General features: G+C 39.0%; 2 protein-coding genes and 1 long non-coding RNA gene across 8 annotated transcripts in view; 1 reads left to right on the forward strand and 2 right to left on the reverse strand.

Moving 5' to 3' along the window:
* The window catches only part of flt4 (fms related receptor tyrosine kinase 4), a 66,716-nt gene extending 62,013 nt beyond the window's left edge, over nt 1–4,703 (forward strand). For all 4 annotated transcript variants that reach the window (XM_077732539.1, XM_077732541.1, XM_077732542.1 and 1 more), the window contains 8 exons: nt 601–723; nt 808–919; nt 1,111–1,210; nt 2,136–2,241; nt 2,319–2,443; nt 3,348–3,468; nt 3,833–3,918; nt 4,065–4,703. In XM_077732539.1, the coding sequence (XP_077588665.1) occupies nt 601–723; nt 808–919; nt 1,111–1,210; nt 2,136–2,241; nt 2,319–2,443; nt 3,348–3,468; nt 3,833–3,918; nt 4,065–4,251 (960 nt within the window). In that variant the 3' untranslated portion in view covers nt 4,252–4,703. The remainder of the gene's footprint in view (nt 1–600; nt 724–807; nt 920–1,110; nt 1,211–2,135; nt 2,242–2,318; nt 2,444–3,347; nt 3,469–3,832; nt 3,919–4,064) is intronic.
* Nucleotides 4,704–9,547: 4,844 nt separating this feature from the next.
* On the reverse strand, nt 9,548–10,133 carry LOC144207697 (uncharacterized). Its single transcript, XR_013328772.1, has 3 exons — nt 10,027–10,133; nt 9,865–9,947; nt 9,548–9,749 (listed from the first exon to the last, which is right to left on the reverse strand). It is a non-coding gene; the product is annotated as an uncharacterized LOC144207697 (long non-coding RNA).
* Nucleotides 10,134–10,890: 757 nt separating this feature from the next.
* Nucleotides 10,891–19,202, reverse strand: part of ergic1 (endoplasmic reticulum-golgi intermediate compartment 1) — a 66,942-nt gene continuing 58,630 nt past the window's right edge. For all 3 annotated transcript variants that reach the window (XM_077732409.1, XM_077732410.1, XM_077732411.1), the window contains 8 exons: nt 17,898–17,970; nt 16,890–16,984; nt 14,895–15,019; nt 14,346–14,450; nt 14,204–14,264; nt 13,409–13,509; nt 12,951–13,073; nt 10,891–11,760 (listed from right to left, as the gene is read on the reverse strand). In XM_077732409.1, coding sequence (XP_077588535.1) covers nt 11,653–11,760; nt 12,951–13,073; nt 13,409–13,509; nt 14,204–14,264; nt 14,346–14,450; nt 14,895–15,019; nt 16,890–16,984; nt 17,898–17,970 — 791 coding nt within the window. In that variant the 3' untranslated portion in view covers nt 10,891–11,652. The remainder of the gene's footprint in view (nt 11,761–12,950; nt 13,074–13,408; nt 13,510–14,203; nt 14,265–14,345; nt 14,451–14,894; nt 15,020–16,889; nt 16,985–17,897; nt 17,971–19,202) is intronic.

Genomic DNA, 19,202 nt, shown 5'->3' on the forward strand with positions numbered 1-19,202 from the left:
TTCAAACAAATCTTATGGCTGGCAACCCCCAAAAAATGACACTAATTTTACAATTGAACATTTGACACGACTTACTGAAAAGTCCATTTTAATTAACAACCCGAGTAGCAATTCTATACATTGTGGTTGTTTTAGTTTTTATCGATTTTGCCTTGATGAAAGAGTGGCACTCATTAAAAAAAAAAAACACTGCATTATCCTTTCAAATCCTCCAGACATTTCTTCTGAATCTTTGCCTTTTATAATATCAAATGCACAATATTTTAATTGCTGCAAGTGCATACATTAAACAGAGTTTTACATATCAAACAATAGCGTGACGGTGGTGAACTTTCCAGCCGATTTTAGGTCACCGTGCCTCTTTTAATGTGCTAGGAAAAGCAGCTGCAGGGGTGGGCAGACAAAGTCCAGTCCCACATTTCAGCGTGCACTCAGACAACGTAAAACTAACAGATGATTAAATTCCACATTACGCCGATCACTCAAAGGGAAAACAATGTGTGTTTACTTTGCTGTATGTGAAGGCTCATGGCAAGCATGCAAAACATAGACTATGTGGTGTATGGGTAACCTTTGTGTGGTCTTGTGTGTATCCGTCAGTGTATCCACAGAGACTTGGCGGCCCGCAACATTCTGCTGTCAGAAAACAACGTGGTGAAGATATGTGACTTTGGTTTGGCCCGAGATATATACAAAGACCCCGACTATGTCCGGAAAGGCAACGTAAGAAGTTGGAATTATGCTTTTTTGTTGTTGTTGTTGTTGTTAATACCTTGATTGTAATATTTTTCTTTGACCTCTTTATAGGCGCGACTACCTTTAAAGTGGATGGCACCGGAAAGCATCTTTGACAAAGTGTACACCAGTCAGAGTGATGTGTGGTCCTTTGGAGTTCTCCTATGGGAAATATTTTCGCTTGGTATAAAAGGATTTTTTTTTAATTATATGGTATTAGAAGAAAAAAATGGGAGAAAAAGGAGATTCAAAGTTCATTTTTTGTGTCTGTACAGAGCAATTGGGAATTTTGTTGGACTTGCTAATGCAGATGGAATGGTCATGCTAAATTTTTCATTAACAAGCGTCTTTGTTCTACTTCTCGCTCTCTCTCAGGTGCATCTCCATATCCCGGAGTGCAGATTGACGAGGATTTTTGCAAACGATTGAAAGATGGCGTCAGAATGAGATCGCCAGAAACAGCATCACCTGAAATGTAAGCTGCATATCAAGATTGGGCAAATTTCTGGTCACTTTGTTTACCATTAAAATGAACACTTTAACAAAAAAAATATATATATATTTATAATTATTATTATTCTTTAAAATAAATGATTAATTCAGGAAAAATTGGGCCATTTTACCCCCAAAATATGTCACAATATCAATAAAAATCACTCCCGTATGAGTGACCAATAATCCAAAGTAAACCCTTTTTTTTGTAAATATGACATATATTTATAATTATTTTTTTAAATAATCGATTAATTTAGGGAAAATTGGGCCATTTCATCCCAAAAATCTTCCGCAATATCAATAAATATCCCTCCAGTATGAGTGACCAATAATTTAAAGTAACTATTATTCAATATTTTTTTAAATATATACCAATATTTGGTAATGACAATGTATACACTTACCACCAAAACTGTCACTTTCCCTATGAACAGCTAAATCAATACAATAAATGCAAAACATGTTTACATCCAAACACAATGTTCCTTTTTGACTTTACTGGCAAGTGGCTTGAAAATAAACAAGATTACAAACAGCATCCAAAAGTGATCTCTGATGAGAAAATGCTTATAATGCATTAATGCTCATTTGTCATCCTCATTGTGGTTGTAGTGCTTGGTGATGTAGCCCTGCACTGATTCAATTTCTAAATATCCACTGCCCCCCCCCCCCCCTCCCCCCGTGTCTCCAAAGCACTCCATCAGCATTGTAGCAAATCTCTCATTGTGATGCAGCACATTTTTTTTTCCACCATCTACCCAAGCCTTCCATTGTAAATTCACATTGTAAAGACTTGCTTGTCCATGGGAATCATATCATCATATCAGTGATCATCGTTCTTTTCACTTATATATTTTTTGAATTCTAAGTACTCCTTGTATGACTTAGCTGCCCTCTACTGGTAGATATGGTATCATGTTGGCGTGTTGGCATGGAGAACCGAAAGAGAGGCCTCCCTTCCCCGCCCTGGTGCAAATCCTGGGAGACCTGCTGCAGGACAACAGTCTGCCTGTGAGATAATCATTTGAGCGAAAGTGCTTTTCGGCCTGTTGCTGATTTTTTTATTTTCTGTTTTTTGCCCCCCAAAGGATGGGAAGGACTACATCCCTCTTAACCACTCACACAGCTCAGAGGATGATGGCTTTTCTCAAGTTTCATCTCGACCTGCATCCGAAGAGGAATTGCGGCAAGCCTGCAAAACGCTGCCAACGAGGTAAGTTATATTCCTGCCCTTTCTTACATAAGACAGGATACATTGAAGTTAGGGTCTCCCATGGGGGGGACATCATGACTGCCAATTTTGTGATTTTATGACCAAAAAAAAGCTTTGAAGTAGGCCCATAATTTATAGTGACTCACTTTGTCAGTAAATTGGGACAAGTGCATCCTAGGTTATGTCTGCCAATGAATTACCATTTTCATAGGTAATTATATATATATATATATATATATATATATATATATATATATATATATATATATATATATATATATATATATATATATATATATATATATATATATATATATATATATATATATATATATATATATATATATATATATATATATATATATATATATATATATATATATATATATATATATATATATATATATATATATATATATATATATATATATATATATATATATATATATATATATATATATATATATATATATATTTTTTTTTTTTTATTTCAAAAATGTAGAAAAACATTACATTTTCTTTATTTTTTTTTTAAATACAATACATGTTTCCATGTTTTATGTTTTATTGGATGTTCTATATAGATTTTGGTCTAAAAAAAGGGAGAAAAATAAATATTTGTGTCTCATGTCTTTCTGAACCGCTTTATCCTCACTAGGGTCATGGGGGTGCTGGAGACTATCCCAGCTGACTTTGGGCCAGAGGCCGGGGTCACGTCTGGCCCGAAGTCAGCTGGGATTGTCTCCAGCACCCCCCGCGACCCTAATGAGGATAAAGTGGTTCAGAAAATGAGTTGAGACATGTTTTTGAAGCAGAATAAGTCACCTGAGGTTTTTATTTGAGTCTCAGTTTGACAATCCGTCACATATTCAGTGTGTTGACCTCTTCTTCGTCTTGTGATCAGATATTATAACTGCGTGCCCTTTGGTGGCTGCGTGCTTGTGGGATCCTCAAAGACATGTCAGCCCAGAGTGAAGACGTTTGAAGAGTTACCATTAGAAATTCACCCTCAGACCAACACTCAGGTAAGAACTTTCATCCTTTTGTTAGGATGTACTTGGTGAAAATAGACATGCCATCGCTCTTAAAGATGATTCACTTTTCAAGAGGTCGCAATGCCACAGGAAAGATTTTGCAGTTAGAAGAGATGCTGAAGTTGCTCATGTCAAAAGTGCTGATCTTCAAAGTGTGTTCAGAATAAAGTTGGAAAAGTGACTGAAGCTAAAAAAAAATGCATTTGAAACAAACGATAAGGCTCAAAGTGAAAGTTTATATTCCGGTGCCATGGACGGCAACTGATGTGCAATTCCTTTAGACTGGATTGAGAAGAACTTCTGTGTTTTTTTTTTTTTACAAGCGCAGCAAAATTTAATGTGACTCTTTCTTCAGGATAACCAAACAGACAGTGGGATGGTTTTAGCCTCAGATGAGTTTGAACGCTTTGAACGGAATCACAAAGGAGCAGTGCCAAAAAGGTAAATCATACAAAAACTTTATTTCTACAAATGTTCAGTATCCAACATCTGATGTAACCCTCTTCCCTATCATGAATTTCCACCATAATACTATTTAAACACACATATATGTTAACTTCTTGATCATTTTGGTGTCCCAACTTTAGACGCATGAGCAGCAGCAGCAGCACCGAACCTCTGACGGCATCCTTCGGCTCCACCATCTCCGCACATCCGCATTTCTTACAAACCTTTTACAATAACGAATATGGGCATTTATCAGAGGAAGGCTTCTGCAGCAGCGATTTCTTCCGCTCACCCAATGCACCATGTTTGACTTCCTCCAATGTGTGATTGAAGGAAGGTAAGGTTGAAAATTAAAGCAGCCAACTCTTTCTCGGTGCATTATATTCAAGTAAGTGAGTGTAAATAATAGATAGATGAATACATGGTGAACTTTTTATCCTGGACTTGTTTGTATACACTGCCTGGGCGCATAGCGGCCACTGGGTGGCAGCATTATAATTATCCAAAAATGTTTGTTTCTTCCTACATTACTGTATTTTTTTAAATGTGTTTTTAAGCATTTTTTTTTATTCAAAGTCCTTCATTTGTACAACTGTTAGCTTTCATGAAGAGATATAAAGAATTGACCACAAAAATCACGACTATGTCATCGTCAAAACATGGACATTAAGTTGGGAGAACAACCCCCCTGTTGGAGGATGGTAAGAAAACTTTTTCACATTCAATATGGCGGAAAAATATGGACGTTGTTATGCATATAGTTGGGGCAGCTGGGGTTTGAATCCTGGTTGGGAAACATTTTTTCCCTTAAATAGAAAAAACAGTTTGTAGTCAAGACTTTCCAATAATCATTAAGTAAAGTGATGCCACTCGTTTGACTGATCACTACACAATGTAGTTTAGTATATGGATGAACCTTTTTTTTTCATTGAAATAAAGACTTAGTCATTTTTTTTAGCAAAACAATTTGCCAGTCAGCCTTAGAAGCTGACACTCTACTGCTTGAGCTAAGTTCCCAATCCACCTCCTTAGTTGGCATGGACTGGTCAACTACATTTCCATTTGACCTGAAAAGCGACAAATGGCAAGACATTGGTTTTGAACCAACAATCTTTCACATGGTGTGTGGGTGCTTTACTGCCTGAGCTAAGTTCCCAATCCACCTCTCTGATTGGCATCCACTGGTCTACTACATTTCCATTTGACCAGAAAAGTGACAAATTGTAAGACATTGGATTTGAACCAACAATCTTTCACATGGTGAGTGGATGCTCTACTGAATGAGCTAAGTTCCCAATCCACCTCTGTACTTGGCATTGACTGGCCTACTACATTTCCATTTGACCTGAAAACCATGTGTAGACAAGACCTGCAAATGATTACTAAGGAAAGTGTAGCCACTTGGTTGGCGCAGAGGTTAGTTCACTGGACTCCCGTCTGGTAGACCCTGGTTCGATTCCCGGGCTCGGCACACATTTTCACTTAGTTGTTTCTGTGTACTTCTTGTCAAGACACTCAAATGATTACTAAGGAAAGTGTAGTCACTTGGTTGGCGCAGAGGTTAGTTCACAGGTTTCCCGTGTGGGAGACCTGGGTTCGATTCCCGCAGCCGTCGTTTGGCTGAAAATACTTGGAAAGAAGAATTGGTCAATGGAATAAGAAGAAGGGAAAAAAAAAAGAAAAAACTTTTTAATTTATATTAAACACTTAGTCATACTTTTCAGCAAAAGGTTATATTCCGAACTGCCTTCGGCAGTTCGGAAGACACTTGATGGACCTGTCTGTGCGAAAGGCGTTCTCGGGTCGGCCTTCGGCCGACCCTCGACCGCTTGCTTGGTCAGTGAACCGCCGACACCGGGAAGCGAACTCACGTTCTCTCGGTGCAAAGGCGAGTGTGCAACCCACTACACCAACTCGTGCCCCACTTATACATAGGTGTTGAAACGTTTTATCCAAGGAAATGGGGTGAAACACTTAGTCATTTTTTGGACAAAATGCTTCATCCACCACTGAATACTTATTCAGTTAAACACATAGGGAAATGTACTTGTTCTTTTACCTCAACAATTGTGGGAAAATCTTTGCCTGCACTGGGAATTGAACCAGGTACCAAAGAGTTGGCAGACTGATGACTTACCCACTGGGCCACCACCCCATGAGAGAAAGCAGTAGTACTTATAGTTTTATCCAGGAAATGGGGTTGAACACTTAGTCATTTTTTGGACAAAATGCTTCATCCACCACTGAATACTTATTCAGTTAAACACTTAGGCAAATGTACTCGTTCTTTTACCTCAACAATTGTGGGAAAATCTTTGCTGGCAGTTGGATTCGAACCAAGGACCAAAGAGTAGGCAAACTGATGACTTATCCACTGGGCCACCACCCAGTGAGAGTAGGCAGTAGTACTTAGACTTTTGTCCCTTTCATTTACCTGAATAAAAGTGGGAAAACCTTTGCAAGCACTAGGATTTGAACCCAGGAGCACAGAGGCAGGAGACTGATGACTTATCCACTGGGCCACCACTCTCCAAGATTAGGCAGTAGTATTTGTTGTTTTGTCTCTTTTCACTCCCAGTTCATAGTTAGTACTTGACAAATGGCAAGACATTTAATTTAAACTAAACACTTAGTCATTTTTTCACATTTTCAGATTTTGAAACAACAATGTTTCACATGGTGAGTGGATGCTCTACTGTTTGAGCTAAGTTCCCAATCCACGTCCTTTCTTGGCATAGACTGGCCTACATTTCCCATGAAATAGAAACACCCATGTATATACAATTGGGGTTTGGGGGCCAAATCTAGCCCGCCGCATCATTTTGTACGGCCCGAAAAAGTAATTAATGACTGCCGTCTTTCTATTTTAGGATTGGATTAAAAAAATAAAAAAAACACGATACCACTTTTTTTTCGGTGTGAAAGTGGCGGCCCGGGGGCCAAATTTGGCCCGCTGTATCATTTTGTGCGCCCCGAGAAGGTAAATCATCAGTGCCGACTTTGTTTTAGGATTTGATTTTTTTTTTTTTTTTTTAAAAAGGACCTTAACCACTTTTTTTGGGGGTGAAAGTGGCGGCCCGGGGGCCAAATCTGGCCCGCTGCATCATTTTGTGCGGCCCAAGAAGATAAATCATCAGTGCCAACTTTGTTTTAGGATTTGATTTTTTTTTTTTTTAAAAAGGACTTTAACCACTTTTTTTTGGTGTGAAAGTGGCGGCCCGGGGGCCAAATCTGGCCCGCTGCATCATTTTGTGCGGCCCAAGAAGGTAAATCATCAGTGCCGACTTTGTTTTAGGATTTGATTTTTTTTTTTTTTAAAAAGGACTTTAACCACTTTTTTTTGGTGTGAAAGTGGCGGCCCGGGGGCCAAATCTGGCCCGCTGCATCATTTTGTGCGGCCCAAGAAGGTAAATCATCAGTGCCGACTTTGTTTTAGGATTTGATTTTTTTTTTTTTTAAAAAGGACTTTAACCACTTTTTTTTGGTGTGAAAGTGGCGGCCCGGGGGCCAAATCTGGCCCGCTGCATCATTTTGTGCGGCCCAAAAGGTAAATCATCAGTGCCGACTTTCTGTTTTAGGATTTGATTTAAAGAAAATAAGGACCTTAACCACTTTTTTTGGTGTCAAAGTAGCGGCCCGGGGGCCAAATCTGGGCCGCTGCATCATTTTGTGCGGCCCAAAAGGTAAATCATCAGTGCCGACTTTCTGTTTTAGGATTTGATTTAAAGAAAATAAGGACCTTAACCACTTTTTTTGGTGTCAAAGTAGCGGCCCGGGGGCCAAATCTGGGCCGCTGCATCATTTTGTGCGGCCCAAGAAGGTAAATCATCAGTGCCGACTTTGTTTTAGGATTTTTTTTTTTTTTAAAAAAGGACTAACCACTTTTTTTGGTGTGAAAGTGGCGGCCCGGGGGCCAAATCTGGCCCGCTGCATCATTTTGTGCGGCCCAAAAGGTAAATCATCAGTGCCGACTTTCTGTTTTAGGATTTGATTTAAAGAAAATAAGGACCTTAACCACTTTTTTTGGTGTCAAAGTAGCGGCCCGGGGGCCAAATCTGGCCCGCTGCATCATTTTGTGCGGCCCAAAAGGTAAATCATCAGTGCCGACTTTGTTTTAGAATTGTTTTTTTTTTAAAAAAAGGACTTTAACCACTTTTTTTTGGTGTCAAAGTGGCGGCCCGGGGGCCAAATCTGGCCCGCTGCATCATTTTGTGCGGCCCAAGAAGGTAAATCAGCAGTGCCGACTTTGTTTTAGGATTTGATTTTTTTTTTCAAAAAAAAAGGACTTTAACCACTTTTTTTTTGGTGTCAAAGTGGCGGCCCGGGGGCCAAATCTGGCCCGCTGCATCATTTTGTGCGGCCCAAGAAGGTAAATCAGCAGTGCCGACTTTGTTTTAGGATTTTTTTTTTTAAAAAAGGACTTTAACCACTTTTTTTTTGGTGTGAAAGTGGCGGCCCGGGGGCCAAATCTGGCCCGCTGCATCATTTTGTGCGGCCCAAAAGGTAAATCATCAGTGCCGACTTTGTTTTAGGATTTTTTTTTTTTTAAAAAAGGACTTTAACCACTTTTTTTTGGTGTGAAAGTGGCGGCCCGGGGGTCAAATCTGGCCCGCTGCATCATTTTGTGCGGCCCAAGAAGGTAAATCATCAGTGCCGACTTTCTGTTTTAGGATTTGATTTAAAGAAAATAAGGACCTTAACCACTTTTTTTTTGGTGTGAAAGTGGCGGCCCGGGGGCCAAATCTGGCCCGCTGCATCATTTTGTGCGGCCCAAGAAGGTAAATCATCACTGCCGACTTTGTTTTAGGATTTGATTTTTTTTTCAAAAAAAAAAAGGACTTTAACCACTTTTTTTTGGTGTGAAAGTGGCGGCCCGGGGGCCAAATCTGGCCCGCTGCATCATTTTGTGCGGCCCAAGAAGGTAAATCATCACTGCCGACTTTGTTTTAGGATTTGATTTTTTTTTTTTTTAAAAAGGACTTTAACCACCTCTTTTGGTGTGAAAGTGGCGGCCCGGGGGCCAAATCTGGCCCGCTGCATCATTTTGTGCGGCCCAAGAAGGTAAATCATCAGTGCCGACTTTGTTTGAGGATTTGATTTTTTTTTTTTTTTAAAGGACTTTAACCACTTTTTTTTGGTGTGAAAGTGGCGGCCCGGGGGCCAAATCTGGCCCGCTGCATCAATTTGTGGGGCCCGAGAAGGTAAATCATCAGTGCCGACTTTCTGTTTTAGAATTGAGTTTTTTTTTTTAAAAAAGGACTTTAACCACTTTTTTTTGGTGTCCAAGGGGCGGCCCAGGGGCCAAATCTGGCCCGCTGTATAAATTTGAGGGGCCCGAGAAGGTAAATCATCAGTGCCGACTTTGTTTTAGGATTTGATTTAACAAAAAAAAAAAAAAAAACACTTCGTACCACTTTTTGGTGTCAAAGTGGCAGCCCGGGGGCCAAATCTGGGCCTCTGCATCATTTTGTGCGGCCTGACAAAGTAAATCATGTGTGCTGGCAAAGTGAGAGCCCATACCCTTAAGGTGAGGGTTAGGTGTTTCTATGCCTTTAATTGCTCATTGAGCAAAAAAAGTTTTTTTCTTCTTCTTATATTCTTTGACAAGATATCTGTAAAAATGTCACTTTTATAACTTGTTTTATTTTATGCTTGCAGGTGGAGAAAAGATTTGCCACACTAATCAATACTTCAATGTGATGCCAACTCCTAAGTATATAAAAGTTAAAATGCCTTCCTGTTAATAAAAAATGTAACTTGACATCAAACTTGCATTATTTTGTGAATAATAAGACATGTACATCTTCTTCCCCTTGGGTGGAATTCTGGGAAGGAAAAAAAAGGTCAAGGTTACAATACACTTAGTCCAACATTGAAAAAATTACAGATTGGTATTAGATGAATAAAAAGTGTTGACAAAGTGGGAAGTATTAGACATACCCCTCTGATGACTTTGATGCTTAGGGGCTTGGTTTGCTTGGTCACCCTTTCTTTAGCATTGATTTGGTGAACTTGTGTGGACCCTGAAGAGAAGCAAGATACAAAAGAGTGTTTAGTACACATGACACGAAAAAAAAAAACCCTGAAATAATTGGGTCTTACCTCAGCCACAACTTCTGCCTGGACTTCTTTGGTCTTCTCATCAATTTGGAGAGGTTTCACCTGCTTTGTCATCTCCTGGACCATCTCCATGGCTTTCAACATCTACAAAACACCACAGTGCGATTAAATAATTGCTCATTTCACCCTTTAGATGCACAAACAACCCACAAAATATAATTAATATCAGTCTGTGATTCAAATATTTTACAGGCCTTGTAGGCCCTGGCAGTCCATCACTGCTGAATTCCAATGCAGAAAAAATATTATCTTAAAACTTCATATTCAAAAAGCACATATTGATACTCAGTCTTCAACTAATAACCCATTTTGGGGGGTTTTGTGTGTCTTTTTAAATGACTAATGTTCACATAAGACTGAAACAAATGTATTGCTGTTACCTATTGGTCTATGGTGATCTGCTCGTGTCACTGATTGACAAGTCCAGAGGTGATTCATTCCAAACAGCGAGCGCATATGCACTCAAGCACTCATTTAGCGGAGGTGGCGGCACTTTCAATGCATGGTGACGGAGAAGACCACCTGAAGAGGAGAGATGTGGAGAGAATTAAAAGCAGTTGAGTCACACACTAAGAGGTTCTTATCATGGCGACACGTACGCACGATGACAGCTTATCACCCTGCTGCATGCTGACATCACACATGACGACCTGAATTGCAAATGAGGTGACTTGGCCCAAAGTCCACCTCATTCACGTGTTCGTACACCAAATGAGATGCAAAGGTTCCAGTCTTCTCTTTTCACTTCAATGTACTCAAGACAACAGTTTCCATGGGTGGAGAAGTCACATTTTAACCAATATTTTCCTTTGTATTTCTATAGAAAACACTTTGGAAAAGAAAGAGTTGAGCTACTGAGCATTTATTCTGAAATGTTCAGTTCCAGAGTACAAAAGCACCATTTTGGAATTTGGACTTGGCATTGAGTTCTCTACCAGATAACATTTTGAAGAGGATTGGGACTGTAAGAAAATAAATAAATAGATCACTTCATCAACCTCAATGACTGTATGACAGTAACTTCATCGGCACCTTGATCAAGTACAAGGAATATATTGTGATAAAAAATAAGATAATAGCAGTCTTTTTGAGAAAAAAAGGTATCAAATGGGGGGAAAATAACAATGCTCTCAAAATACATGAAACTATGTGTACCGCTTTCTACCAAAATAAACATGAAAATCTAGAATGCTGACATTGTATAACAAACTACAACCTTGAAAAAAGTTAGCATCCATTTCTCTTCCAAGTTTTAATCCACATAATCCGCCCAAACTAAAAATAAGAGGTAAACTGAACTTGTATCAAGTCGCCAAAACTTAAAATGTTACATAAATGTACTGAAAATTTGTAAAACTCCCTTTGGCAGACCCTTGACAAACTCTTAAATTGCACATATAGTGATAGTCAGTAACCAGGCCATGTCGCTAGACCGCGCAAACACAGGGGGCAGCATCAGTAACCAGTACCCTGAAACTAATTTTAAGCCCTCTCCTGCTCACTGTGATACATTCACTACAGGGAAGCCAGATTAGATCCAGCAAAGAGACTAATTTGCACTTATAAAGACATCATAGACGGAGGAAAAGCGTAAAAAGAGTTTGACTTCTAGGACATTTTCCCAATTTGGACTTTCTTCCAGGCCTCTGACGCAGTGAATATGCACGAGTCAATAATGCCTGCTACTGTAAACGTTCCTCCGACGATGGCGCAAATCTGCAAACACAAAAATGAAAGAAGAGAGAGACAATATGTTAGTAATGATATCATTCCTGGTGATTTACAATCTGTTATACTTGCATATAAAAGGAAGGAATGTGAGCGAAGAAGATCATACTTGACTCACAATTTTAAGAAATGACTCATGAGTGCACTTAAGAGCATAGTCATGGCCTGTCTTTAAGTTCTGTTAAGTCATTATGAGGCCAAAACAACGTAAAAAGTGCAACTTAGCGTCCAAAATCCCAATTTCGGCTTGACTAAACTGTTAAAAAAAATCAAATTTGAAAAATAAGAAAATAAACATTCTTGCTGTCCAAAGAGAAACATTTTTGTAAATAATAATTTGTAAAAAACAAACAAACTCCAATGACAAAAAAGATAGGATTTCATTGGAGTACAACAATTGTAATTGGTTTTTTTTAAAGTGAAAGTTGGTAAAATGTATAAAAAGAAATTAAATGAAATCATACTTCATCTAATTAATAGCAACACTTTAAAAAAAAAATAGAAAGCAATGTATAAAATGTTTTTTAAAGACAAAAAGATAATGATTATAAATACAGAAATATTTGAAATGGCTTAAGGGAAGGATATTTCCCTTTCCACCACAAACGATCAATTCTCCTAACTAGCCACATTTCCAATTCCAGTAAGAAGATACAGTGTTCCCTCGCTACTTCGCGCTTCAGCTATCGCGGACTCCGAGCTTTGCAGATTTTTTCAGGATTTTTTTTTTAAAGATAAAGTTAAAATTATAAATTACATCATTTTACAAGAGGTGGAAACAAAATATTCAATAAGAATTAGTAAAGGCCAAAGAAATGGTCAATAACATGGTGAGAGTTCAGGAATCGCATTGATGACGTCATGGTTGTTCTAGGCGCATCTTCACCGCCCAAAAAAAACAATGTTCACAACTCCCAATAACGATGTTTCTTACGTGCAAAAAACTGCAGAAGATCCTCCATCCGGACTACTATGATGTTTTTGCTTGGTGGTGTTTTTGTGCACGTGTTATACGTTTCTTTAAGCATTTTTGAAGGGGCAGCGCCTACTTCGCGGAAATGCAGCTATTGCGGGGGGTCCCGGTCCCCATTAACCGCAATAAGCGAGGGAACACTGTATAAATAAAGTGATGTTTAGAGATGGTTTGTGGATTTATAACCACAGCAAAGTTCACTCACACTTGTAATGAAGCGGTAAAGGGGTTGCCTCCTTTCTGTGTACTTGACTGTGATTGGACTGAGGTCATATCGGAACCAGATGGCCGGGATGATCCTTCCCGTGTGACTGTATGCAACATATTCCTGTGAAAACAATGTACGTTACATAGCAGAGAAGCGCTCTTTTGTTTTGGATGAAAGCAAGTCCAACGATGGGTAATTGCATCCTTATCCTTATCTGGAGGCCTTCATGAGTCATAATAGAATCATGTTACTCGCCATTTATTCAGAAGGAATCTTAATTCAAATCATATGTAAGAACTGTGTTTTGCTTTGTTCAGTTTCATCATATTCCACACAAACACACACATTTGTCGCTCACTGCCCTCACACTACAAAAGTATGTGTTTTTTTGCAGCATTCTTTCAATATATGAACATTACGCATAGATACAAGAGAGGAATTAAAGGGGGGGGCACCTTGTTGGCTACCGTGTACTGGTAGGAGAACCTCTGTTTTCCTGATAGATCTTCATAAACTGTTGGAACAATCTTCAGGATATAGTCATGCGAGGCCAGCGCTGAAAGGGGAAAAAAAAAATCCATTTTTGTCAGTTGTCATTTTCTGGGCAAGCAAAATGTTATGTGTTAGTTCTAAACTCCAAAATATTTTTAATAGATTTTATGTCAGATGTAAGGAGTTGCTTTCCTAGGCAATTTTAGCTATCTGACATACATGCATTGCATGCAGTGCAAATGAATGTAAACTGAACAAAAAATGAATAGTATCCTGTCATTGTACAACACATCTGCCTTAAATCTGTGGTAAATTTCCCATTTGATTTCAGCACTGCACTTTACACCACTCCTTCTGGGAAATACGAGACAATATGAGCATATTTTCACATTGATCCTCCTTATTAATGCACCCAAATGGAACACAGTCATTGACTGACCCAATATTTGAGGAATAAAAAAGAAAGTGGAAAGCTGCCAAAAAATGATGAACTCTAAAAGAATGACGTGCGTGTGTGCGCCTGTACTAATTTAGTCCAAAAGCATTGCCACGTCACAGGTAAAACCTGTACGCAATGTCATTGTCCAAATGCAGTCCTCAACACATCAGGAATTTTTCGTATTTTAAGAGGAATTTTCATCCTCGCTGATAACATCTATGATAAAGCATGAATCAGGTTTCCATTGAATCTGCCAGCGTTCCATCCCACTGAATCACACCACGCAATCATTGCACATGGTGACGGTGCAGAAACCTACGATTGGACGCCAGCTTGTCAGCTCCTCCTAAAGCATTGAAGGCACCCTGGACATTTTGTACCTGTTGGGGAAACAAAAAAAAGATGACTGCTGTTTTTCCTATTTTGTGTTGTTAATGTGTCATAAGCGTGGCATTCTCCACCTGAAGCCTCTCTCCAAATGCCAGTTTGTGGATAGTGTGAGTCATGTCAGGGCTTTGCGGCTGTGCTGTGGCACTGTGAGTGGACACGTGGAAGTTTCCTGGCACCTGATCATACATGACACAAATACAGTATGCAAATAGTGTAAATATGACAAGTCAGTCCACCTGTCTTGAATAAATAAATGTCTTTGATTGCCGTTGTGACAGGGCTTTCCTTTCAAAATTACAATATCAGCACACAATATTGCCTGAGACGCTTCCATTATCATTTTCATGTTTTTTCTTTTTGTTATTCAACATAGATTAGACGTCTAGGACCGTCAATGAGTGAGAAAGGTAAACGAAAAGTCTTTATTTGTGCTTGTGGGTTGGAAACTAGATGTTCCTTACAAACTGTGAAGCAATCGTGCCAAAAAGACACATCCGATTATTCCACAAGTAAACGTGCCGAATGTCCGATTGCTGGGTTAATGATTGTGGGTGAGTTTAAGGACTGACTAATCGGGATACAGGATATTGTGTAGGTATGTTTTTGAGAGTAGATTTTACCTTGTTGATGGCAAACTCCCCTTCAAAGCGGCAACCAGCTCCATGGTTGAGAATGACCTTCATGGAATTGTCAATGTGGCCAACCTCATGGCGACCCATTTCATCTTGGATGTCCAAGCCCACCACTGCAAGAGGAGACACAAATAATTACAATGGTATAGGCACAGTGTCAACAGTTGTTTTGAAATCTAGCAAACATGAAATAATAATAAAGCAACGTTATGTAAGATTTTCTGGATAAATGTGGTGGTATGCATGGTGTTAAACAGACAGCATACAGTAGAGCAAGTTAAAATACATCTGATAAAGCATTGTTGATATAAAGTACAAAGAGCTTATTGAGTGTTGTTAGAAGGTAAATATTTAGAGTGTGAATACTATTTGTATTGAGAGTAAAATACTGCAATGCAATGCTAATTTTCATGAGCACACCACTGAGGTATTTTGGAGTTTTGGTGGTTTCTATCAATGCACGATGTTTTTTTTGTGTTTAGGTTGGACTGTTTACCTCACAGATACTGAAATAAATGAACAGTAATCAGTCTGCTTGACTACCACGTATGACCAATTAAATCTATCACAGGTGATCATCAAAATCAGATCATTATATTTCAAGGATTAATCCTTGCCTTCCGCTGTATTATTATACAACATTCAATTTTAAAAACAAAATGAACCAAAAAGCAACTGTTAAGGACCTCGATCAGTGGTGGGACGGTCCCCATAATTACTGCAGCTGATCAGATCACCATATTAGAATATATAAAAATTGTTTGGACTCTCAGAACAATTTTAGAGAAACTGAAAAAGTACCCCCCATTCTCCATAGAGTCCTTGACACCATTACAAAAAAAAAAACATTTTCCACTTGTTGTAACTTATACTAAAGTTGACCCATATGCCAAATTACGAGGAAATGTCTAACCCAACCTAGACCCCCCTGCCAGTCTGTTTATGTTTTTCCGTCATCCCTCACCACATTTGCGTGCTACTACCACCCTAAGAACTGCTGTATGTTGGCACATTTGCGGTGGCCTATTTTCAGCGCCTGGCTATGCTTTGACACCACGCATAGGTGGGATGTCGGCTAAAGACCTCCGCATGCCGTCACTTTGACCTTTGAAGTTAGAAGCATGTTGTACCACTATTTGCTGTGCTTTCATTTGAACAGAAATGTCCAAATACGGCACTGAGACACGGACTGTTTCTCCTTTTTAAGAGATTGGTCGTCTTAAGAAGTGAGTCTGAGAAAAGCTACGGAAGAGGCCGATGATGTCGACGATGAGGTTATAATAGGCGAGTTCTGCTTTTTCAGAGTCATACATTGGGCAATAATATTCGACATACAAAGGTCAGTCAGCGGAGAAAGATGTCGAGTTGTAAAATAGCAGAAAAAAAGCCAAGACCTTTTCCATGATGACGTGACCCCAATAAGTCTGTTTGTAATGGATGGTGACCTTTTCAAAAGCCTGGAAAATATGCAATATGACCTTCTAGACAGAAAGAGGAGCAGAGGATATGTTTGTTGAAAAAGTGAACTGAACTGCTTTATTTTCTTTGCAAAGAAAAAGGCCCCGAAAATAATCAAAGATTTCAGTGAGTGATCTTGCCTTGACACAAGGTCAAACGGCAAGTTTTCGTACATGCCGAAAACATCTCTCATCGGAATCTGGAGCCAATTTTTTTGCACTCGAGTAACTATTTTGTGAATCAGTGGGCTTTGATTTGAGGCTTAGCCTTGATTTGTGGCAGGCAGGCGGGCCGGAGGGCGGGCGGGCGGCATCGTCAGTAGGGCGTGCGGTCATGAGAAGGGGAAATAAGAGTGCTTTTTGTTCTGACACCATAAAAAGGCAGCATGATGTCAGAGGCAGATGTTGACAGTGGGTGCAGATGGAAATATGTACGGCACTAAGTAGGATGAGCATGCAAGTATCAGAAGCAGAACTGGCATGAGTGTTTGTGTGTGTGTGTGTATATATATTGTTTTATACTCACAATCACAATGTAAGTTTGGCAAACTGATGTTTAAACTCACTTCTATCTTCCCACCACTGTCTTTATCGGGATCGTCCACATACAGTTCATTTACACTGTGAATGCAAAAAAAAGTATCAGCAAAAATATATACAATTTAAAGAATGAGGTGGATTTGTCATTTGAAATCAATTCTGACACATTAGATTTGAAAATAATAAGAGGAGAGGAAGTAGAGGTCAATCCAATTCTCTTTTTAGAGTCGATTTCCAATTCTCTTAAGACGTAGCCAACGTGTCAAACTTGGAGCAATGTATGTTTCTTACTAAAATAAAATTGAAATTAAATTTTGGCACGGGAGGAAGAATATTTAATATTTTTCAACAAAATTTGGAACACTAAATAATCATTTTAAATAAAAGAGAATATTTGCTATAGTTCTTATTTTTAGAAAAAGAACACCAAAACTAAGAATACATTAAAAAACTGAATTTGTACTGCTTTACGTTTTTTTTGAGTTAAAAATGTAAAAAATAAAATAAAAAGATTCTTCCTTTATGTCATTAAAAATTCAAATAAATAAATATAAAAATGTAAAATAAGAGAATACAGTAATCCCTCAAATATTGTGGTTAATGTAGACCAGACATAGGAATAAGGAAAATCAAATTGGGACTTTTAAATGATCGGTCCTTCCATCGCAGGTTAGCATCAAATCATATTGTGAGAATATGTGTACCCCTCTGCCAGTGTAATTTCCGCTTTGTAACGCCCTACATCACGTCTTGCCTAATTAGACATCCCCTCTCAGGACTGATGCAAAGCCAATTTCCTGTGACAAAAACAGACTTTGCTCATTGGCTCTGACGACACAAAGAACCAAAACACTGGCAGTCAGTCAGTCCTCTTGGTGATGATGATCTGTCAACTGCCACTAACAATGTGGCCTCTGTGTCAAGGTGTGTGTTGCCGCCCGCCCTCCAGAATATTACAACATATACTTTATGTAACCCAAGTGGTGCTACCTACATTTCAGTGGCTATGAATCCCATCAGCTCCGAAAGGAAGAGGAAAAGTATGACCAGGCAACACAGGATGGAAACTGTGGACAAAGGTTGACAGAGCGTAAATGAATATCTTAGCTTTGGGCAGACAAATATACGCATACACACATGGCAAGACAAGATAGATGGTACTTCTCATGTATCAATCTCAAATGACATCACTATTTTTAAAGAGATGATGCAAGACAAATGAGCCAGTCTCCTCCACGAAGGAGGCAAGGATAATTTGTGGTGCTGACATTCATGAAATCACCAGAGCTTTATATAGTCACCCTGAATAGCAGCTCTAATGGTGATGGTGGTGGTGGTAAGGCTTTCTGTTACAGTTTTTAGACACCCTCCTACACTAATTACACATTAAACGCAATCACGCCATAGAACTAGAGAGGTGAGCTCGTTTAGTCCGGCAAAACAACCATCTTTGGAGTTCCTATGACGTAGAAAAGACGTATGACTCACAAAATATGTTTGGAATGGATAATTTGATACAGTGGAACTTTTAAAGTTGCAACAAAGGTCTCAATTCAATCTAATGTCATTCCATATTTACACAAATAGTAGCCAGAGATGTCTTCCACTACTTTTAGTGAGACAGCAAAGATGGTTAATAAATATCATAGTTTTAGATGATATGTAATCTGCTATCCAGTGACCGACCATTGGAAGAAAGGAAAATGCACAAGCACAAGTATATTCTTATGTATTTATTTTGTATAGTAAGTGCTGTTATAAAATACTACATAAATAGCCTGGACGGGGGCCTCTCACCCATGAGGTTAGGCATGTTTACATGACAACTGTCTCCAAGGATCAGAGTCACATGACCTTGCGGTTGGCATAGCGTCAGTCAAACATGCGGCGGTTGGACGTTCTACTTTGAGTAAAGTTTCACAACCAAACAACAACCTTTCAATGACACACAAGTCAAAAATTCAGCTTGAAGTCAAATCTCCAAGAGTTATTCTTCATGAGGTTACAGGGAGGGGGTTTAAGTACAGTTGGAAACAGTGACAAGCCGCAAAAATATAGCATGAGCTCATCTTTTTTAACGTTCACATATGGGATCAGAGAGGATGAAAATGTACATAACCAGTCTGGGGTCAGTAGGGTCTGACGCAATGTTGTGCCTTTCTGTAAACAGACGCACCCTTCTACTCTTGTTCTGCCTGAGTCCATTTCAAACACCAAAAGAGAACAATGAGAGCTTTCTATCAGCATATGCAGGCCTCACAAATATTACACATGACACTGGGGTAGGGGGGAGGTCTCC

Source organism: Stigmatopora nigra, chromosome 14 (assembly GCF_051989575.1).
Source record: "Stigmatopora nigra isolate UIUO_SnigA chromosome 14, RoL_Snig_1.1, whole genome shotgun sequence".
In the NCBI taxonomy this organism is placed as follows: domain Eukaryota; kingdom Metazoa; phylum Chordata; class Actinopteri; order Syngnathiformes; family Syngnathidae; genus Stigmatopora; species Stigmatopora nigra.